The sequence below is a fragment of the Mobula hypostoma genome, chromosome 1 (genome assembly GCF_963921235.1).
Source record: "Mobula hypostoma chromosome 1, sMobHyp1.1, whole genome shotgun sequence".
NCBI lineage: Eukaryota > Metazoa > Chordata > Chondrichthyes > Myliobatiformes > Myliobatidae > Mobula > Mobula hypostoma.
This window is the reverse complement of record NC_086097.1, coordinates 56,185,532-56,204,867: the sequence shown is the minus strand read 5'-3', so window position 1 is coordinate 56,204,867 and position 19,336 is coordinate 56,185,532. Positions and strand designations below refer to the sequence as shown.

The window sequence follows — 19,336 nt, the reverse complement described above, 5'->3', positions numbered from 1 at the left end:
CTAGTAGAACTGTTACCTTAGTTCTAGAAATGTGGCTTTGGTTCTGACTGCTGTTGATAATGTGTAGAATTTGCATGCTCTCCCTGTGATGATATGAGTTTCATCCAAATGCTTCAGTTTCCTCTCATATTCTACAGATGTGTGGGTTGGGAGATTAAATGTCCACTGTAAATTGTGTCTAGTGTGTATAGCTGAGTGTAAAATCTAGACAAGAGTTGATTAGAATATACAGGGAATAAAAAAGCATTAATGTAGGGTCAATCTGGGTGGGTCCTTTCTGTTTCCATGTTGTATGACACTGACTATGTTATCACTAGGTAAATATCATGACCTGGAATTACAGTTGATTCAGGAATTTACAAATGCACAGAGGAGAAATGAAATTTCCAGGATGCATGAGGTTGCAGCAGTTTTACTCCATTTTAAGGTATTCATTTTCTGTTTTGCTATTAATAAACATAGTTTAAAATATTTCAAGTTCAGATTTCTCAATATTGAAATTACTAAAATACGCAATTCTTGAATATTGCTTTTCTTGGCTCAACGTGAATCTGCTTCATTGTTAAAAACGTTTAGTTAAGATCATACTTGATTCTGTAATTAATATGTTCAGATCTTCAAAATATGTGTTGTGGTCCCTCAATCTGCACCGTCATGTATGCTTTTGGACTATGGGTAGTTTGAATAAACAGGCAAAAGCTTATAAGATTTTCCCACTAGTCAAATCCTCTCAACTTCTGGCCTACCATGCTCCCTTCAAGCAATGTATGCATCACAACTTGTATTGATTCATTCTTCTAAACTTCTAAGAATAAGGAGCCAACAGTTTAGCCTTCTGATAGTAATACCATCTCATCCTAGCAAATAACCTACTGAATCTTGTATGGACTGCTTCCGACTATTCTTTCTTGGGTAAGGATACCAAAACTTTGCCCTTTACTGCAGATACATAAAATAGTAGCAAACTTACCAATTTCTAGATTGCTGTTTTTTTCGATAAAGGTCAATTTGCCATTTGTCCTCTGAACCATTTGCTGCTAACCTTGTAATCTGTGCACAAAAATGCCTTGATCTTTTTTCCTACAGCATTCTTACTGAAGTACAGGACCTCACACTTTCCAGCATTAAACCCCGTTTGCTAAATTTTTGCTGATTCATTGAATCTATTTTTAATTCCGTGGTAGAGTCACAATACCCTCATCACCACTTATCCTTCACTTACAATTCAATGGAAAGTATTATTTGCTTCACAGATGAGGTACCATTATATTTTTGAGGATTACTCACTGCACAACTTGATACAACACAGTAGATGAGTATCTTTGTATGTGATGGCACAAACATATGAGTCATTTTAATTAGGATCAAGGCCTAACAACTGTATCAGTTTTTTCTTGCTGGGAATAGTCTAAAATTGATCCAGGTTGTTGCAGCCTTATTAGAGAGTAGTTTCAGCCATGGATTTGTTCCACTACTAATATTGTCTATTTCTGTTTTTACATCTGTAACATTGCACAACTCTATCCTTGCCTTATTTTGTCTCCCAATAGTCATGTCTATGTCTTACTTCTAGAATTGACTACGTTAGCACATTCCTGACTGGCCTCCCTTCATTTTACCCTCTAAACATTTGCTGCTTGAATCTTACTTTTATTAGATCCTACTTACCTAAGATTCACTCACTGACCTGTATTGGCTCTTAGTTAGAGCAATCATCTGTTTCCTCATCCTTATTTTCAATTCTCACTCTGGCTCCACCTTGTCCCTATCACTGATCTCCTCTGGCTTTATATGAGATCTTCTGTGCCTTCCGGTTCTTCAATGGTTATTTATTTACAGTAACATTGATTGTCTCCAGTTGTCATAGGCGTTTCCTTTCCTCCAAAATTCCCCTTAAATATCTCACTTTGGCCAAGCATTTGATTAGCTTCCTTAAAATTTCTAGCCGCAATAGTTAAAATTTTGTGTGGTAACATGGTTGTAATACATCTTGTGACATTTTATTGTCTTATGCAAAATATTGTTTTTCATCATTTTTCATTATGTCATCAAATTTGCAAAGGTGTTCCTCTTTAGGGGGAGTAATTGCTTTGTCTTCCTCCTTTAGTTTCCAATGTTTTGTATATTTTCAATTCCCTGAATTCTCCCTCACTGGTGGTGCATTAAAGTAAATCCTTGTTATGCTTCTGCAGTTATATTTTCTGGATCTCTGACCCTCTGATCACATTTTCTATATCTCTTTATATCTTGTCAACTGCAAACTCAATTATTTCATATTTCTCATTTAATTAAATCTGTTCATTTGTTTTCCCTTCACTGATTCCAGATTCTCACTGATAAAACATCATATGAAACTTCAACATGCAAAAAATATGAACTTCACTGTCTTTCATATGCAGAATTCAGAATCATATTTAGTATCACCGGCATATGTCATGAAATGTGTTAACTCTATGGCAGCAGTACAATGAAATACATGATAAATAAATATAGGGAAAACAACAGCTACATGAAGTATATATATAGATGTCTATTAAATAGTCAAGTTAAAATAAGTACTGCAATAAAACAGAAATAAAAAAAAGTAGTGAGGTGGTGTTCATGGGTAAAATGTCCATTCAGAAATCGGATGGCAGAGAGGAAGAAGCTGTTCCTGAATCACTGAGTGTGTGCCTTCAGGCTTCTGTACCTCCTTCCTGATGGTGACAGTGTGAAAAGGACATGTCCTGGGGGGTGGGGATCCTTAATGATGGGCCCTGCCTTCCTAAGGCACCGCTCAGTGAAGACGCCTTGGCTACTATGGAGGCTGATACCCCTGATAGAGCTGACTAATTTTACAAGTTTCTGCAACTTATTTTGATATTATGCAGTACCCACCCCACCCATACCAGATGGTGATGCAACCCGTCAAACTGCTCTCCACAGTACATTTGTAGAAGTTTTCAAGTATTTAGTTGACAAACCAAATCTCCTCAAACTCCTAATGAAATATAGCCACTGTATTGCCTCCTTTATAGCTGCAGGTTAGATCCTTAGAGATATTTACACCCAGGAACTTGAAATTGCTCACTCTCTCCACTTCTGATCCTTCTGATGATTGGTATGTGTTCCCTCGTCTACCTTTCCTGAAGTCCACAATCAGCTCTTTGGTCCTGATGACGTTGAGTGCAAGGTTGCTGCTGCAACGTAACTCAACTAACTGATACATCTTGCTTCTGTACACCCTATCGTCACCATCTGAAATTATGTTATGTTATTGGCAAATTTATAGATGGCATTTGAGCTGTGCCTAGCCAACAGTCGTGGCTGTAGAGAGAGTAGAGTAGTGAGCTGAGCACACATCCCTGTGATGCGCCAGTGTTGATTGTCAGTTTTGGTTTTCTCCAGTTTTGATTTGAGCAAATGCCTCCATGATTATCCATTGTATAGGACCCTGGTCAGACCCCATTTGGAGAACTGTGCTCAGTTCTGGTCGCCTCACTACGGGAAGGATGTTGAAACCATAGAAAGGGTGCAGTGGAGATTAACAAGGATGTTGCCTGGATTGGGGAGCATGCCTTATGAGAATAGGTTGAGTGAACTCGGCCTTTTCTCCTTGGAGTGACGGAGGATGAGAAGTGACCTGATAGAGGTGTATAAGATGATGAGAGGCATTGATTGTGTGGATAGTCAGAGGCTTTTTCCCAGGGCTGAAATGGTTGCCACAAGAGGACACAGGTTTAAGGTGCTGGGGAGTAGGTACAGAGGCGATGTCAGGGTTAAGTTTTTTACTCAGAGAGTGGTGAGTGCGTGGAATGGGCTGCCGGCAACAGTGGTAGAGGCGGATACGATAGGGTCTTTTAAGAGACTTTTAGATAGGTACATGGAGCTTAGGAAAATAGAGGGCTATCGGTAACTCTAGTAATTTCTAAGGTAGGGACATGTTCGGCACAACTCTGTGGGCCGAAGGGCCTGTATTGTGCTGTAGGTTTTCTATGTTTCTATGTTGTGCGTTTTCTGTCATACTTTTCCCTTCAAAAAGATAAAGTGATGTAGGTACTGCAAATATAAAATAAATCAATACTATAAACTCCCCAATGAGCAGCATGTAGTAAGATGAACATATTATCTGATTTCAGTATTTCAAGTTTATACTTCCAATCTCTGAATGTGGTTTTCATTTAGGAAGCCATTCCAGTTATAGACCCAAGAATAGTGTATTTTTAATAGAAGAACGAAGGTCCTTTTTAAACTGATGTCTTGTTTAATCATTCTGATTTTTTTTGTTAATATTGAACATATTTTCTCTTTTCCAGGGTTATTCTCACTGTGTGGATGTGTATATAAAACAATGCCAGGAGGTAAATGCTGTAATCTGTCTTGCTGTGGTCTACCTTTCATGAAATTTTGTTTCCTTCTACTAATCCATCTAATGCTGAGGATATGATGCCTATAATGTATTCTTTTACTGCTGTCTTCTCCTCTGTAATATCTTAATCCAGTGGATTCCATTATTTGAAATATAATTAAAATGTTTTATATGAAGGGTTCGTATTTCAGGAATGATCTATTTGAAGATACAGCTACGTTATGCCAACGAGTAAACAAAGAAGTTCGAGAAGTCTTCAGTAGCCCAGAGAATGTGATGGCCAAACTTATTCAAAACATTTTTGAAATAAGACTTCAGGTAATGTTTTACTACTGCAGAACATGTTTTAAATAATTGAAAATGGTAAATATCCCTAGCTGTGTAAATGGGTTTCAATTCTAATGTGTATTAACCTGCTAATGAACTAAAAGGTGTTATATGCCAGGAATAAATCAGTTATGATATTGGCCTAAGTTGTAAATTGCTCTGAAGTAGAACCCAGCTTTAATATAAAAATAGAAAGAAGAGCCATAGGGTTTCAGACCCACTCTGCCTTCCAATAAGGTCATGGTTGATCCTGACTTTTAATTCTACCTTCCTGCCTAGTTCACCATAACCTTTGGCTTTCCTGAAGATGTAAAGTAAATCTGTTTTGCCCTTGAATATACAGTGATTTAGCTCTAAGCTCTTCAGGTTTGATAATTTCAAAGATTTGTGACCATGTACTGGGGAGATGTAAATCTTATGAATCATGTGCTGACAACATGCCCAAAGCTCCCCCCCCCACCACATCTGCAATCCCTATCATTGATACTATGAACCTCCCTCAAAATCTTGTGTTTCAGTCAAATCTTTTCTCATTTTTCTCCATTCTGGTGAATATAGACTCAATTTACTTGGTTGTTTCTTTATCCCTGAAAGAAATAATAAAACAAAATTATAGACAAGATCAGAATCACGTTTATTATCACTGACATGTAATGAAATTTTTCGTTTGTGACAGCAATAGACAAAAAGTGTAGGAGTAGGCCATTCGGCCCTTTGAGCCAGCACCGCCATTCACTGTGATCATGGCTGATCATCCACTATCAGTATCCAGTTCCTGCCTTATCCCCATAACTTTTGATTCCGCTATCTTTAAGAGCTCTATCCATCTCTTTTTTGAAAGCATCCAGAGACTTGGCCTCCACAGCCTTCTGGGGCAGAGCATTCCATATATCCACCACTCTCTGGGTGAAAAAGTTTTTCCTCAACTCCATTCTAAATGGCCTACCCCTAATTCTTAAACTGTGGCCTCTGGTTCTGGACTCACCCATCAGTGGGAACATGCTTCCTGCCTGCAGCGTGTCCAATCCCTTAATAATCTTATATGTTTCAATAAGATCCCCTCTCAGCCTTCTAAATTCCAGAGCAATTCATGAAGAATACTGTAAGTTACAATAAGAAATATAAAATAAGAGCAGAAATAGTGAGGTAATGTTCATGGACCATTCACAAATCTGGAATCTTGTTTCCATGATGTGCTGAGCTGTGTCCACAACTCCCTCCAGTTTCTTGAGGTCACGTGCATATTAATGGCCATACCAAGCCATAATGCATCCAGATAGGATGCTTTCTATGGTGCATTGATAAAAATCAATGGGATGTTCCAAATTTTTTTAAGCTCCTGATGAAGTAGAGGCATTGGTAGGCTTCCTTGGTCATGATATCTACTTGGTTAGACCAGGACAGGATATTGGTAGTGTTCGCTTCTAGAAACATGAAGCTCTCAATCTTCCTACTCTTTATTAGTCCACCAACAGTGCATTACCTCATGTCATCAGGATTAAATTTAATTTACAACTGCTCTGCCATTTTACCAACTGAGCAGTATCATGTCGTAATTTAAAGCTAACCTTGCTGATAACCGATTCTCAAGTTGCCTGCAAACTTGCCTCCAAAGTTCAGATCTAAATTGTTAATGTATATAACAAACCTTACGGGTCTCAGCACTGTGGTACAGCACTAGTCACAGGCTTCCATAACCTATGGACTCATTTTCAAGAACTCCACAACTCATGTTCTCAATATTTATATATGTATTATTATTATTTTGTTTTTTTTTCTTTTTGTATTTGCACAGTTTGTAGTCTTTTGCACATTGGTTGTTTGTCCATCTTTGTGTACAGTTTTTCATTGATTCTATTGTGTTTCTTTGTATTTACTGTGAATGTCCACGAGAAAATAAATCTCAGGATAGTATATAGTGACATATACTGTATGTACTTTGATAAGTTTATTTGAACTTAAAATAACTCTCTGTCATTGCCCTCTGACTCCTATCAGCAGATTCATTTTGGATTCTGCTCAGAATTTTATCCAACATATTCCCCATCATTGATGTTAGATCTGCATGCCTATTTTATTTTTATCTGGGTTATTGCTGCTACCCTTTTTGAATAAAAGTACTATACTTACTGTTCTCCAGTCATCTAGCGTCTCAGTCTAAGATTTAAAAATCTCTCAGCCTCACAATTTTCTTCTCTACTTTGCATATAACCCTGGGATGCATCTTATCTGGCTAAGGGGATTTATCTACATATATGCCCACTAAGACATCCAATGCATCCTTTTTAATATAAGTTACATAATTTTACTGTATCCCTCCTGGAATTCTCAAACTATTATGTGCTTGCACATGAGAAATACTAATTTAAGAACTTGTCTTCATCCTCTGTCTCCTTGCACAGATTTCCTTCCCCCTTGATCCCTGATGGGTTTTACTCATTCTCCAGTAACCCTTTTATGTACCCCTTTGCACATAATGTGTTTATAACGTGTTTTGGGATTTTCCCTAATCTTAACTACCGGTGATGTTTTGTGTGTCATGTTTCCCCTCCTATTTCTGTGCACATTATACTTTATATACTCCTGAAGGATCGCCCTCATTTTTACCTTTGTATTTGGCAATTTTTTCTTTATCCAACCCGTATACAGAATCTCGTTTGACATCTAGGATTCTTTGAACTTGCTGATCTTATCTCTCACTTAAGGGTACACATTAGTCCTGCAAAATCATTACTTCACTTTTGAATGACTCCCACATCTCTCTCCAACCTGGGGATTTCTCTATGGTAACACACTCAACAGCCAGTGACCACTGTTCAACTTGTTGCCATAGAAAAACTGGGATGTCAGACAAAGAGAGGGACACAAACAGCAACTTAGATCATTTGATGAAAGAGGTGGTCACATCTGCTTGGTCTTTCAACACTTGGAGCAAACACTGCCAGCTCCTGCCAATGCCTGAATTTATCCTGCATGCAATGCAAGCAAGTGCCATTTCACAAACTAGTGGGTACATGCCTGTGAGTGTTTGGAATGGAGTTCCAGGAATGCTGAAGCAAATTGGTGCTCTACAGAGTAACACAAAACAGAATACCAGAATAGCTAATGAATTCATTATGTTTGCAATTTATCTTGGAATTGTTGAAGGAGATCTAGGTCCAAACTTTCAAACAAGATGTAATAGTGGACCATGGAAAATTTGTTTTGAAAAGATAGGCTTTCTAACAGAAGAGAAATGGTAGAGACATTGAGGATTATAAGTAGAAATAGCGAGTTCCCGGAGAGACTATAATTGGAAGAGCTCAGATATTTGTTAGATGTGTTTAGGAAAGTTTCTTTAATCAGTATTTAGAAGTCCCAACTAGAGGGAGTGCAATACTAGATCTCCTGTTAGGGGATGAGACAGGGCAGGTGACAGAACTTTGTGTAGGGGAACACTTTGCATCTAGTGATCATAATGCCATTAGTTTCAAGGTATTTACGGAGAAGGATAGGTATGGCCCTCGGGTTGAGTTTCTAAATTGGAGAAAGGCTAATTTTTTGATGGTATCAGAAAGGATCTGGCAAGTGTAGATTGGAACAGGTTGTCTTCTGGCAAAGGTGTACTTGGTAAGTGGGAGGCCTTCAAAAATGAAATTTTGAAAGTAAAGAGTTTGTATGTTTCTGTCAGAATAAAAGGCAAGGATAACAGGTCTCTAAATATAAGGAAGGAAATTATAGGCCAGTGCGCCTGACATCAGTAGTAGGAAAATTATTGGAAGGTACTCTGGGGACTGGATGTAGACTTATGTCGTCATCATAGTTTTGTGTGTGGTAGATCATGTCTAACCAATCTTGCAGAATTTTTTTGAAGTGATTACTAGGAAAGTTGAGAAGGCAAGGCAGTAGATGTTGTCTGCATGGACTTTAGCAGGGCCTCTGACAAGGTCCTGCATGGGAGGTTGGTCAAGAAAGTCAGTTGCTTGGCATTCAAAATGGGGTGGTAAATTGGATTAGACACTGGCTTTGTGGAAGAAGCCTGAGAGTGGTTGTACATGATTACGTCTCTGACTGGAGGCCTGTGACTGGTGGTGTGCTGTAGGGATCAGTGCTGGGTCCGTTGTTTTTTTTTGTCATCTACATATATCAACGATCTGGATGATAATGTGGTAAACTGGATCAGCAGATTGCAGATGACACCAAGACTGGGGGTGTAGCGAACAGCAAGGAAGACTATCAAAGCTTATACTTGGATCTGGACCAGCTGGTGAAATGGGCTGAAAAATGACAGATGGAATTTAATGTGGACAAGTATAAGGTGTTGCACTTTGGAAGAACCAACCTCGGTATGTCTTAAGCAGTGAGTGGCAAAGCACTGAGGAGTGCGAACAGAGGGAACTGGGAATACTGATCCATAATTTCTTGTAAGTGGTGTCACAGGTAGATAGGGTTGTAAAGGATTCTTTTGGCACATTGGCCTTCATAAATCAAAGTACTGAGTACAGGATTGGGATGTTATGTTGAAATTGTGTAAGATATTGGTGAGGCCTAATTTGAATTATTGTATGCAGTTTTGGTCACCTACCTACAGGAACGATGTAAGTTAGATTGAAGGAGTGCAGAGAAAATTTACAAATATATTGCCAGACCTGAGTTATAGGGAAAGCTTGAACAGGTTATGATTTTATTCCCAGGAACATAGAAGATTGAGGGGAGATTTGATCGAGGTATACAAAATTTGAGAGGTATAGGGTAAATGCAAGCAGGCATCTTCCACTGAAGTTGGATGACACTAGAACTAGAGATCATGGGATAAGGATGAAAGGTGAAATGTTTAAGGGGAATGTGAGGGGGGCTTCTTCACTCTCAAGGTGGTGAGGGTGTGGAATGAGCTGCCAGCACAAATGGTGGACGTGGGGTCACTTTCAACTTCTAAGAGAAACTTGGATAGGTAAATGGAGAGGGTCTCTGAAGGTCTATGTTCCTGGTGTGGGTCAATGGGATTAGGTAGTTTAATGGTCTGGCATGGACTAGATGGACAATAGGGCCTGTTTCTGTGCTGTAGTGTTCTATGTCTCTTATGTTTCAGAGAGTTAAAGAATAGGAAAAGTGATAGACTTGGAGATGGGCACACCAATCAAAGAATTTAGAATAAGGAAGATTTTCAAAAATTGTGTTCTCAGTGTGATTAGTCAGAGAGCATCAAACATGAGTAACAGGTGAGTAGGACATGGGATATACATTAGGAAATGGCAACTCAAATTTCCAAAGGGATCAAAGTAGTATGATAGCCTGCAGGTCATTTAATTGTATAGGTAACAAAGTCATGGGTTTGGCAGAAAATGAAATGAGGCATTTGGGAGTTGTGTGTTGGTAGACTAGGTGCTGAAGCAAATATGCCTATTAGAATGCCAAAATTGCTGTTAGTGTGATTCAACTTTGCTGTGTTTTCCTTTTGTCAGGATTCAGAAAAAAGCTATAAAAAGCCTTTCGTTCTCAAGTATCTTTTCCTTATCAGGAATAAAAAATAGTGACAGTTCAGGAATAATTTGGATTAGGGGTTTTTCTTGCCTGCCAAAAGCTGTGCTAGCCCTTCTCTGTGAATCAACACAAGTTTTTAAAGTATTCCTCTCACAGGTGAAATAAATTTTCAAATTTTGCCAAGTTTTGCGATTGCTCTTTCATTTTCGTATTAGTGTTAGAGCTTGTGTGTTGCTGCTGTAATGTAATTGTTAACTGGCAGAAACTTTGTAAACTCTGAAATCCATCAGTATTGGAAACAATCTTTCTTTTCATATCTATTAGAGTTTTATCCGCGATAGATTAGAAGAAAGTAAAAGATCTGATGCAGAACAATATTTAAAGAACCTGTATGATCTGTACACAAGGTAAGGTATCATTGGAAATTCCATTTTAAATTTAATAAAGCCATACTTCAAATACTGTCCTAAGTCAAAATGTATGGACTATTTTCATAATATATTCTTAAGTCGGAATTGATATACTACTTATAAATACATTAAAATAGGTTATGAAGGATGTGGGATATTAATCCTTATATGTATGTTAATTACCTTTTGGGTAAGAATCTTGCTGACCTTCTGAAGTTTGACCTTGTCCCACTTTGACTTAAAATGTTATTTTTACATAATATTGATATCTAAGATTATTCGTTTACTGGGAACCAGACTGCCAGAACAGATAGTCGAGTGGTTGTGTGGACAGATGTTCAGACCTCAGACAAGGTCAGGAAACAAAAAGTTGAGCATGGTGGGACTAATATTCAGGAGCTGCTTCTATTTCAATACAAGAAATATGATACTGTAGCCATTAGTGAGACTTGGTTGCAGGAGGGTTGGGACTCAATATTCCAGAGTTCCATTATATTAGACGTGATAGAGCAGGATTCATTAAAGGGGGAGGGGTGGTGTTGCTAGTCAGGAAAATTGTCATGGCAGTGCTTAGTCAGGACAGTCTGGGGAGCTCTTCTAATGAAACTTTATGGGTGGAAGTGAGGAATAATGAAAGGTATGACCGCATTAATGGAGCTATATCATAGACCACCCAACAGTCCACGGGATTTAGAGGAACAAATTTGTAGAGATCACAGACTGTTGCAAGAAGCATAAGATGCGATAGTCGGTGATTTTAATTTGCCACATATTAACTGGGACCCCCATACTGTTAAAGGACTAGATGGGATAGAGTTTGTCAAGTGTGTTCAAGGAAGTTTCCTTGATCAGTACATGGAGAAGTCCTAATGAGAGAGTATGCACAATTTGATCTTTTAAGAAGTGAAACGGGGCAAGTGACAGAAGTTTGTGTCGGGGAACACTGCATCTCGTGATCACAATGTCATCAGTTTCAATGTAATTTTGAAGAAGGATAGGTCTGGTCCTCGGGTTGAGATTCTAAATTAGAGAAGGCTAATTTTGATGTTATCAGGAAGGATCTGGCTTATATGGATTGGGACAGGCTGTTTACTGGCAAGGTTATACTTGGTAAGTGGGGGGCCTTCAAAAGTGAAATTTTGAGAATATAAAGCTTCTTTTGCCTGTTGTAATAAAAGGCAAGGATAACAGGTTTAGGGAAACTTGATGTTCGAGAGATACTGAGGCCCTGGTTAAGAGGAAACAGTAGGTGCATAGCAGGTAAAGGCAGGTAGGAACAAATGAGGTAGTTGAGGAGTATAAGAAATGCAAGAAAATATTAAGAAAAAAATCAGGAGGGCTAGAAGAAGACATGAGGTTGCTCTAACAGACAAGGTGAAAGAGAATCCGAAGGCCTTCTACAGATATGTTAAGATCAAAAGGGTTGCAAAGGACAAAATTAGTCCTCTGGAATGTCAGAATGGTAATCTACATGTAGAGCCAAAAGAGGTGCGGGAGATCTTAAATTAAGTTTTTGCTTCTGTATTTACTTGGGAGACTAACAGAGTCTATAGAAGTGAGTCAAAGCAGCAGTGAGGTCATGGACCGAAAACAGATTACAGAGGAGGAGGTGTTTGCTGTCTTGAGGCAATCCAGAGTGGACAAATCCCCAGGCTTGACAAGATGTTCCCTCAGACCCTGTGGGAAGCAAGTGCTAAAATTGCAGGTGCCCTAGCGGAGATATTTAAATCATTCTTGAGACAGGTGAGGTACCAGAGGATTGGAGGATAGCTGAAGCTGTTCCAGAAAGGTATCGGTGCTGGGTCCGTTATTGTTTGTCATCTTTATCAACGATCTGGATGATAATGTGGTTAACTGGGTCAGCAAATTTGTAGATGACATCAAGATTGGGAGTGTAGTGGACAGTGACGAAGACTATCAAAGCTTGCAATGGGATTTGGAGCAACCAGAAAAATGGGCTAAAAAATTGCATTGGAATTTAAAGCAGACAAGTGTGAGGTGTTGCTCTTTGGGAGGATGAACCAGGGTAGGTCCAACACGGTGAATGGTACAGTACTGAGGAGTGTGGTAGAACAAAGGGATCTGAGAATACAGGTTTGTAATTCATTGAAAGTGATGTCACTGGTAGATAGGGTAGTTAAAAAAGCTTTTGGCACATTGGCCTTCATAGATCAAAGTATTGAATACAGGAGTTGGAATGTTATGTTGAAGTTGTACAAGACATTGGTGAAGCCTAATTTGGATTATTGTGTGTAATTTTGGTCACCTGCCTTCAGGAAGGATGTAAATAAGGCTGAAAGCGTACAGAGTAAATAAACAAGGATGTTGCTGGGACTGGAGGACCTGAGTTATAAAGAAAGATTGAATAGGTTTGAACTTTATTCCCTAGAATGTAGAAGATTGAAGGGAGATTTGATAGAGGTATACAATTTTATGAGGGGTAGAGATAGGGTAAATGCAAACTGACTTTTTCTACTGAGGTTAGGTGAGATTACAAATAGAGGTCTTGGGATGAAAGGTGAAATGTTTATACGGAACATAAGGGGAAACTTCTTCACTCAGAGAGTGGTGAGTGTGTGGAACAAGCTGCCAGCGCAAGTGGTGGATGCGATTTCAATTTCAATGTTCAGGAGAAGATGGGTAGGGTATAGAGGGCTATGGTCTGGCTGCAGGTTGATAAGGCGAGGCAGTTTAAATGGACAGTATGGACTGGAAGGACCAAAGGTCATGTTTCTGTGCTGTAGTTTTCAATGTCTAATTGAAATTGTACTTTGTATTGCAATTTGCAAAGACATTCCAAAAATAAAATTGGAAATTCAACCTGTCTTTAAAATGTAATTTTGAAATCAAATTGAAATTTGTGATAATTAATGTTCAAATGAAATGTTATTGTAATAGTTTAGTAGCATCTGTGATTACATGGAAGCAATCTTTATATGTGATAGTTAAGTTGACCCGTTGTTGTCATTGGGAAATTTTCCTGGTGTTTAATTAGAACAAATGCAAATTTTATTTTGGTCACCCTGTAATGTCTTGTCAACCCTGTGCTGCAGAAAATTACCTGATTATCTCTGCTTCCCCCACCGCTACTTTCGAAAATTATTTGTAACTAGTGCTCTGTACTCATGAACTTACTGTTGGTGATTTGATGGGGAGACATTTTACCTTTGAGAGTCCCAAGTTTGTCAGTGGGCCATCTGTAATACCTTTGATATTTATTTGAAAAGAAATAGACTGACTATCCTGGGTTACAGTTACAAAACCTTGAGACTCTTATTGATATCAAAAGTAATTATTGTATCAGATGAGCAGAACATGAAAAAGAGGATTAAGCAGATTAACTGAAGGATTTCTGACAATTATTTTAAAGGTTAGAGGAAAATGCTGATGAGTAAATTCCACCAATACAAAACCTCATGAGTGGTTGAAATGTGTTTCTGCTTAATTGAAAATATGTTATGAGTATCAGTGGGAAGTGGAAGTTGGATTAGTCTTCAATCAGTATCGGTAAAATATATTACCTGGTCATTATCATATTAATATTTATGGAGTTTTGCTGTGTTCAAATTGGCTGTTGCATTTTGCACATTAGAGCAGAGGCTGCACTTCAAAAGTAGTCAGGTAGTTGTAAAGTGCTTTATGGCATCTGGCATTCCTGAAATACACTGCACAAATATAAATTCAATTCAGTTTAGACTGCAAGTTTAGGAAAGCAAGCAAGTGGTTAATCCTTTCATAGCAAAATAATTGATTTCAAAGATTGTTTGCACACAATGATTGTTACATAAAATAGACTTCTACATAATTTTGCATAGCCATTACAATGCGGGTTAGCATTTGCTAATCCTTTTTCAGTTAGTGGGTACACATCAGAATAATAAAGCTTTTAGAATAATAAGGCAGTAAGCTACTTCCATATTAGCACTTTTTACCTGAGATTTCTTTGTTATGTAATTAATATCATTAGAAATCAAAACATAAAGATCCAATTTCTCCAGGACTTATTAACAGATTTAATTGATATCTTATGCCTTGAAAGATAGAGTGCAGATTGAAATCAAGACCACCAAAGCTATATTAATAATCTTGCATTGAAATCTCAGTTGCCCTCCTTTTCACATTGAGGTAGGGTATTTCAGAACTGAATGAAAAAGGTCAAAATAGTTTGGTTTGATATTTTTAAAAAATCAAGCGGTCTAGCTGTTGTTTGAATACCATTGGTAAGTGCTTAGGAACAAACAATGAACGCAACCTTTTTTGTGTTGTCTGTTTTCCTTCAGGACCACAAATCTAGCGAGCAAATTAGCAGAGTTTGACCTTGGCACTGATAAGCAAACATTTCTGGCTAAGATGATCAAAGGCATTTTCATTTCCTATTTGGAAAATTATATAGAAATTGAGACGGGCTACTTGAAGAATAGAAGTAGTATGGTGTTACAGCGTTATTATGATTCCAAAAATCATCAAAAGCGGTCTTATGGCTCTGGAGGGTGAGTGACTTATTTGAAAATGAAGTACATTTTTCATCCAACTGTTGGTATTTTTGACATTTTATTATTTTTTGGTCTTTTACTACTGATTGGTACCTAACTTGTAGATGGGTCACAGATTAACAGTGTAAATACACTGGGGCTTAGCTGTAAATAGGTTTTGAATTTGAGGTGACTTTCATATTAAAGAAGTAAGGCAGTATTCATTAAATATGTGATATCTAATCTTGGTATCATCCAAATTGTACATTTTAGAACTCTGTACGTCTCATTATCACCAAAGTAATTTTGTTTTCTGGCTCCCAAAAGGAATTTTGATATCAGGGCTGCCAAGGTAGAAAAATTCTGACTATATACCCTAACTATAGAGACCCCTATCACTGCTGCCATCCTCTTTTTTTCCCTACCCTTCTGAGCCACGGGGCCAGACTCTGTGCCAGAGGCGCGGCCACTGTTACTTCCTTCAGGTAGGCCGACCCTCCCAACAGTACTCAAGCAGGAGTACTTATTGTCAAGGGATACAGCCACAGGGGCACTCTCTAGCCTCTGACTCCTGCCCTTCACTCTCCTGTTACCCACTTATCTGTCTCCCCAGGCCCCAGTGTGACTACCTGCCTATAGCTCCTCTCTATCACCTCCTCACTCTCCCTGACCAGACGAAGGTCATCAAGCTGCATCTCCAGTTCCCTAACATGGTCCCTAAGGAGTTACAGCAAAACGCACCTGACGCAGATGTGGCCGTCCGGGAGGCTGGGAGTCTCCCAGACCTCCAACATCTGACACCAAGCACAGAAAACTGTCCTTCCTGTCTGTATTCTACTCAGGCAACCTAACTCGCCTCGACTCGCTGAGCCAAAGCCTTCCTACTCTGTCACCGCTCGTTAGAGTGGTGTCCTTTTAAACTCTTCTTGCTGTTCTCACTGGCCGACGTCCACGCATTTGCGCAGTCGTGCCTTGATCAAACTGCTGAATAATCATCTCCCTTTAAACTCTTCTCGCTGTTCTCACTGGCTGACATCCATGCGCTTTCGCAGTCGTGTCCAGATCAAATTACTGAAGAAATAACCAGCATTATTGAAATTAAAGTAATCTATATTTATAAATAAACTATACTAGTATCTGGTTTCCATCAGTTGCCTCAATGATGAATTATTCATTCTAAGTTCATGAAAATCTAGCAAAAATTTCCATTTGAAACAGTTTCTTGAAGATGATTAAACTGAGTTACAATTTTTTTTACTGGAAGCTGTAAACACTGGGTCATCCCAAAAGAGCTTTGTTTTCCTTTGAGGATGGTGGTTTATAGGAATTGTTTTTCTTTAGCTTGTAATGAACATTATGTTTTTAAAATAAAAGAAATGGTGAGCTTATAGCCAACATCACTTGCATTCATGGAAGTCGCATATTAAAAGTTGAACAACATTACTTACTAGACTAATGAAGAAAATTTATGTTCCATTCTTTACATTTGTGTTAAATCTTTGAGCTTTTTTTCAATATTGCTGTGAAATGATATCTCATTTTCACTGGGCAGAAATTTGCTGTGCTACTTCTGTGATTATTTTGGTGACTTGAATTTACTTCAGCCCTGACATCTAATTTGGATTTCACGGAAGAGTCTAGAAACAAGCTGAGCTTGTCTATACATGAAAAAGATTTTTGAATTTGTCTAATTAAATACCATGACCTGAATGCACAGCAGGTGCGCTTCAGCATCAGTTTGTGCCCTTTTGTAGTACTTGTTATTTCAGTACAATTACATAATTAAATTTAGGGGACAGTATTTTGAAAAAATAATTTCCAAATGCAGTACTGTGAAGTGTGACGAAACTAATTTGTGATTTCTATGCAGTTGATTTTGTAGCTGTCTAATTTACTCAAGTGTATGTGTTATTAGATATATGCAACCAAATTTACTTCCCCCAACTTAATTTTTGTCTCTCGGTTGAATGGCACTCACTTCCCTTAAGTGAAAAGTTATTATTTTTAATTTGGGTGATGCAAGATGCTAAATCTCCCTTCTGCAGTTGTTCATTGTAGTGCTCCAAAGACATTGAACAGTGGCTGGACATATACCCTATACCCTTTTTGATACTACGGTTTTCTTATTGATTTATTCTACAAGCAGTAGCACCATACTGTCATCCTTGTTGGAAAATGTTTCAATAAATTTTTAACTAGACTTCAAAACTATCAGATCGTCATCAAAACTGGCTGTAAATCTGGTCATTTGTCTTTTGAAGCATTAGCTTCAGAGCCACAATCAAAATGTGCACACACTTTCGGCAATATTAAAGTGGTGCATTTTTGAAAACTATAGGGAGCTTCCTCAAGACGTTACCTTGGAGATTCTGTATTTAAAACAATTGTGAGGTGTTTTGAAGGTGTTTACTATGTCATAAGAATTTTAAAATGTATTTAAATTTTAATACTGTAATTCAGTTAACTGTTAAATTACTACTTAAATTTATTAACTATTCCTCAGTTTTTGCCAGGCTAGTTTATTTGAAACAATAAATCAGTAAATGAATATTGCACTACTGTTGTTGTCAGAGGTCAAAGTAGAGCATGCTGCAGGTGAAATGGGTACATTATTTTCAGATTTTTTCAAATTCTCTGTGGCAAAGCAATGCCTTTAATTCCTCAAAACGCTACCAAATCTTCCTCGTTTTCCCGGGCATACATAAAGATCAAAAACAGTTTGCGATGTTAGCATGTTACTAAGAGCCAACAGCATTTATTATTTAACAAATTGAACATCGCTCTTGATCCTTAAGCAGCTACACCTTTACCAGTCATGAAATGCCAACTTTAGTTCATGAATAATTTGCCACATCCAGTACCCATTGGCAACAGTTTAAAAGTGCCGTTCTCTGGAAGACCTCCAGACCTGAAATTGAATAGTTATTCATAACACTCTCTAAACTGTGGCATCTGTGAGTAGAGAAGCAGTCGACTTTTTGGGCCAACAGCGACTAAGAGTCCTTATTTCCTGCTTATACATTCAGTGTTACAAAAGATGCAGAGAACAAGTTGAAGCTTCCAGGAAACCTCAGTTTCATCAATGTTGAATGCATGAAAAGGCAGGTTAATTTGAAGTAATATAGCAGAGTTGATGAAAACATTTTGTCACTTCTGGAGTCATTTCATTAGCTTCTGAGTTCTTTCATCTTTTTATCTATTAAAAGTTAATTATTTGTTAATGTCTAACTGAGTAACAGCAATTTAGTTTCAACAAATGCTGCAGTGATAACTAATACCACACTGTGAATCCTCTCAGAAATAATACTCTGGGAAAAATCCCTGCCATTTTCTTAAAATAAAGAATAATTATGGTGAAATGATTCATAGACAAGTCACATTGTGCAGTTGGATAACCACTGAGAATTGTAGAGGTTTATAACCTGAGTGGGAGGACTAAACCCAAATGTAGGATCACAGTTGCACTTTGGTAAAGGGTTATGCAAGTTGTTTTTACTCAATAAGTGAACTTTTTAAATCTTTACAAAACATCAGTCAGCATTGATGCCAATAAAACGTGTGTTTTAATAGGTAATTATGCATTGTATGTGAATACTTTTGCATGTGGCTTCAATTAAATAAGCGGCATCTTAAACCTTTACATAAATTGTGGGCTTTATTTGAAATGATTTTTCATTTTGTAGTATTCAGGATCTAAAAGAGCGAATTCGCCAACGCACCAACTTACCACTTGGACCAAGTATTGACACACATGGTGAGACTTTCCTGTCACAGGAGGTGGTTGTCAATCTTTTGCAGGAGACCAGACAGGCCTTTGAGAGGTGTCATAGGGTGAGAAAGTTTTTGAGATTTGAATTATGAAATGCTTTTCTTCAAGTAGGTCACTGTGCCTTCCACTTTAGAGACTTTTTCAAGAATTTGTTTTGAGCAAACTTTTATTTATTCCAGCTCAATATAGTTAACGTATTGAGCCGTACACACTCACATTTTAATCTTTTTACTTATAGTTGTCTGACCCTTCTGATTTACCAAAGAATGCTTTTCGAATATTTACTATTCTTGTGGAGTACTTGTGCGTTGAACATATTGACTATGCGCTAGAGATTGGACTCGCAGGTAATTGTGTTATTAAATAATTCATTATATGATTCTCTGTGCATTAATTCAATTTCATGTTTCCATTAAAGTTATGAACACCTGATTTCCGAGCTAATAATGTGAATTCTTCACTTTCCTTGGGTTTGTCCAATTTCCTTTCAAAGTTCATATTAATGCCATCACTTCAATACTGATGACTCTTAATTTCCTCCTTTTCACCA

The 19,336-nt window shown here is 37.9% G+C and overlaps 1 protein-coding gene across 1 annotated transcript in view; it reads left to right on the top strand.

The window, feature by feature from the left end:
* exoc5 (exocyst complex component 5) overlaps window positions 1-19,336 on the top strand; it is a 56,776-nt gene that overhangs the window by 26,116 nt on the left and 11,324 nt on the right. The window contains exons 7-13 of the mRNA XM_063049376.1: window positions 318-427; window positions 4,296-4,340; window positions 4,526-4,666; window positions 10,460-10,542; window positions 14,826-15,035; window positions 18,701-18,848; window positions 19,025-19,133. Of these exons, the coding sequence (XP_062905446.1) occupies window positions 318-427; window positions 4,296-4,340; window positions 4,526-4,666; window positions 10,460-10,542; window positions 14,826-15,035; window positions 18,701-18,848; window positions 19,025-19,133 (846 nt within the window). The remainder of the gene's footprint in view (window positions 1-317; window positions 428-4,295; window positions 4,341-4,525; window positions 4,667-10,459; window positions 10,543-14,825; window positions 15,036-18,700; window positions 18,849-19,024; window positions 19,134-19,336) is intronic.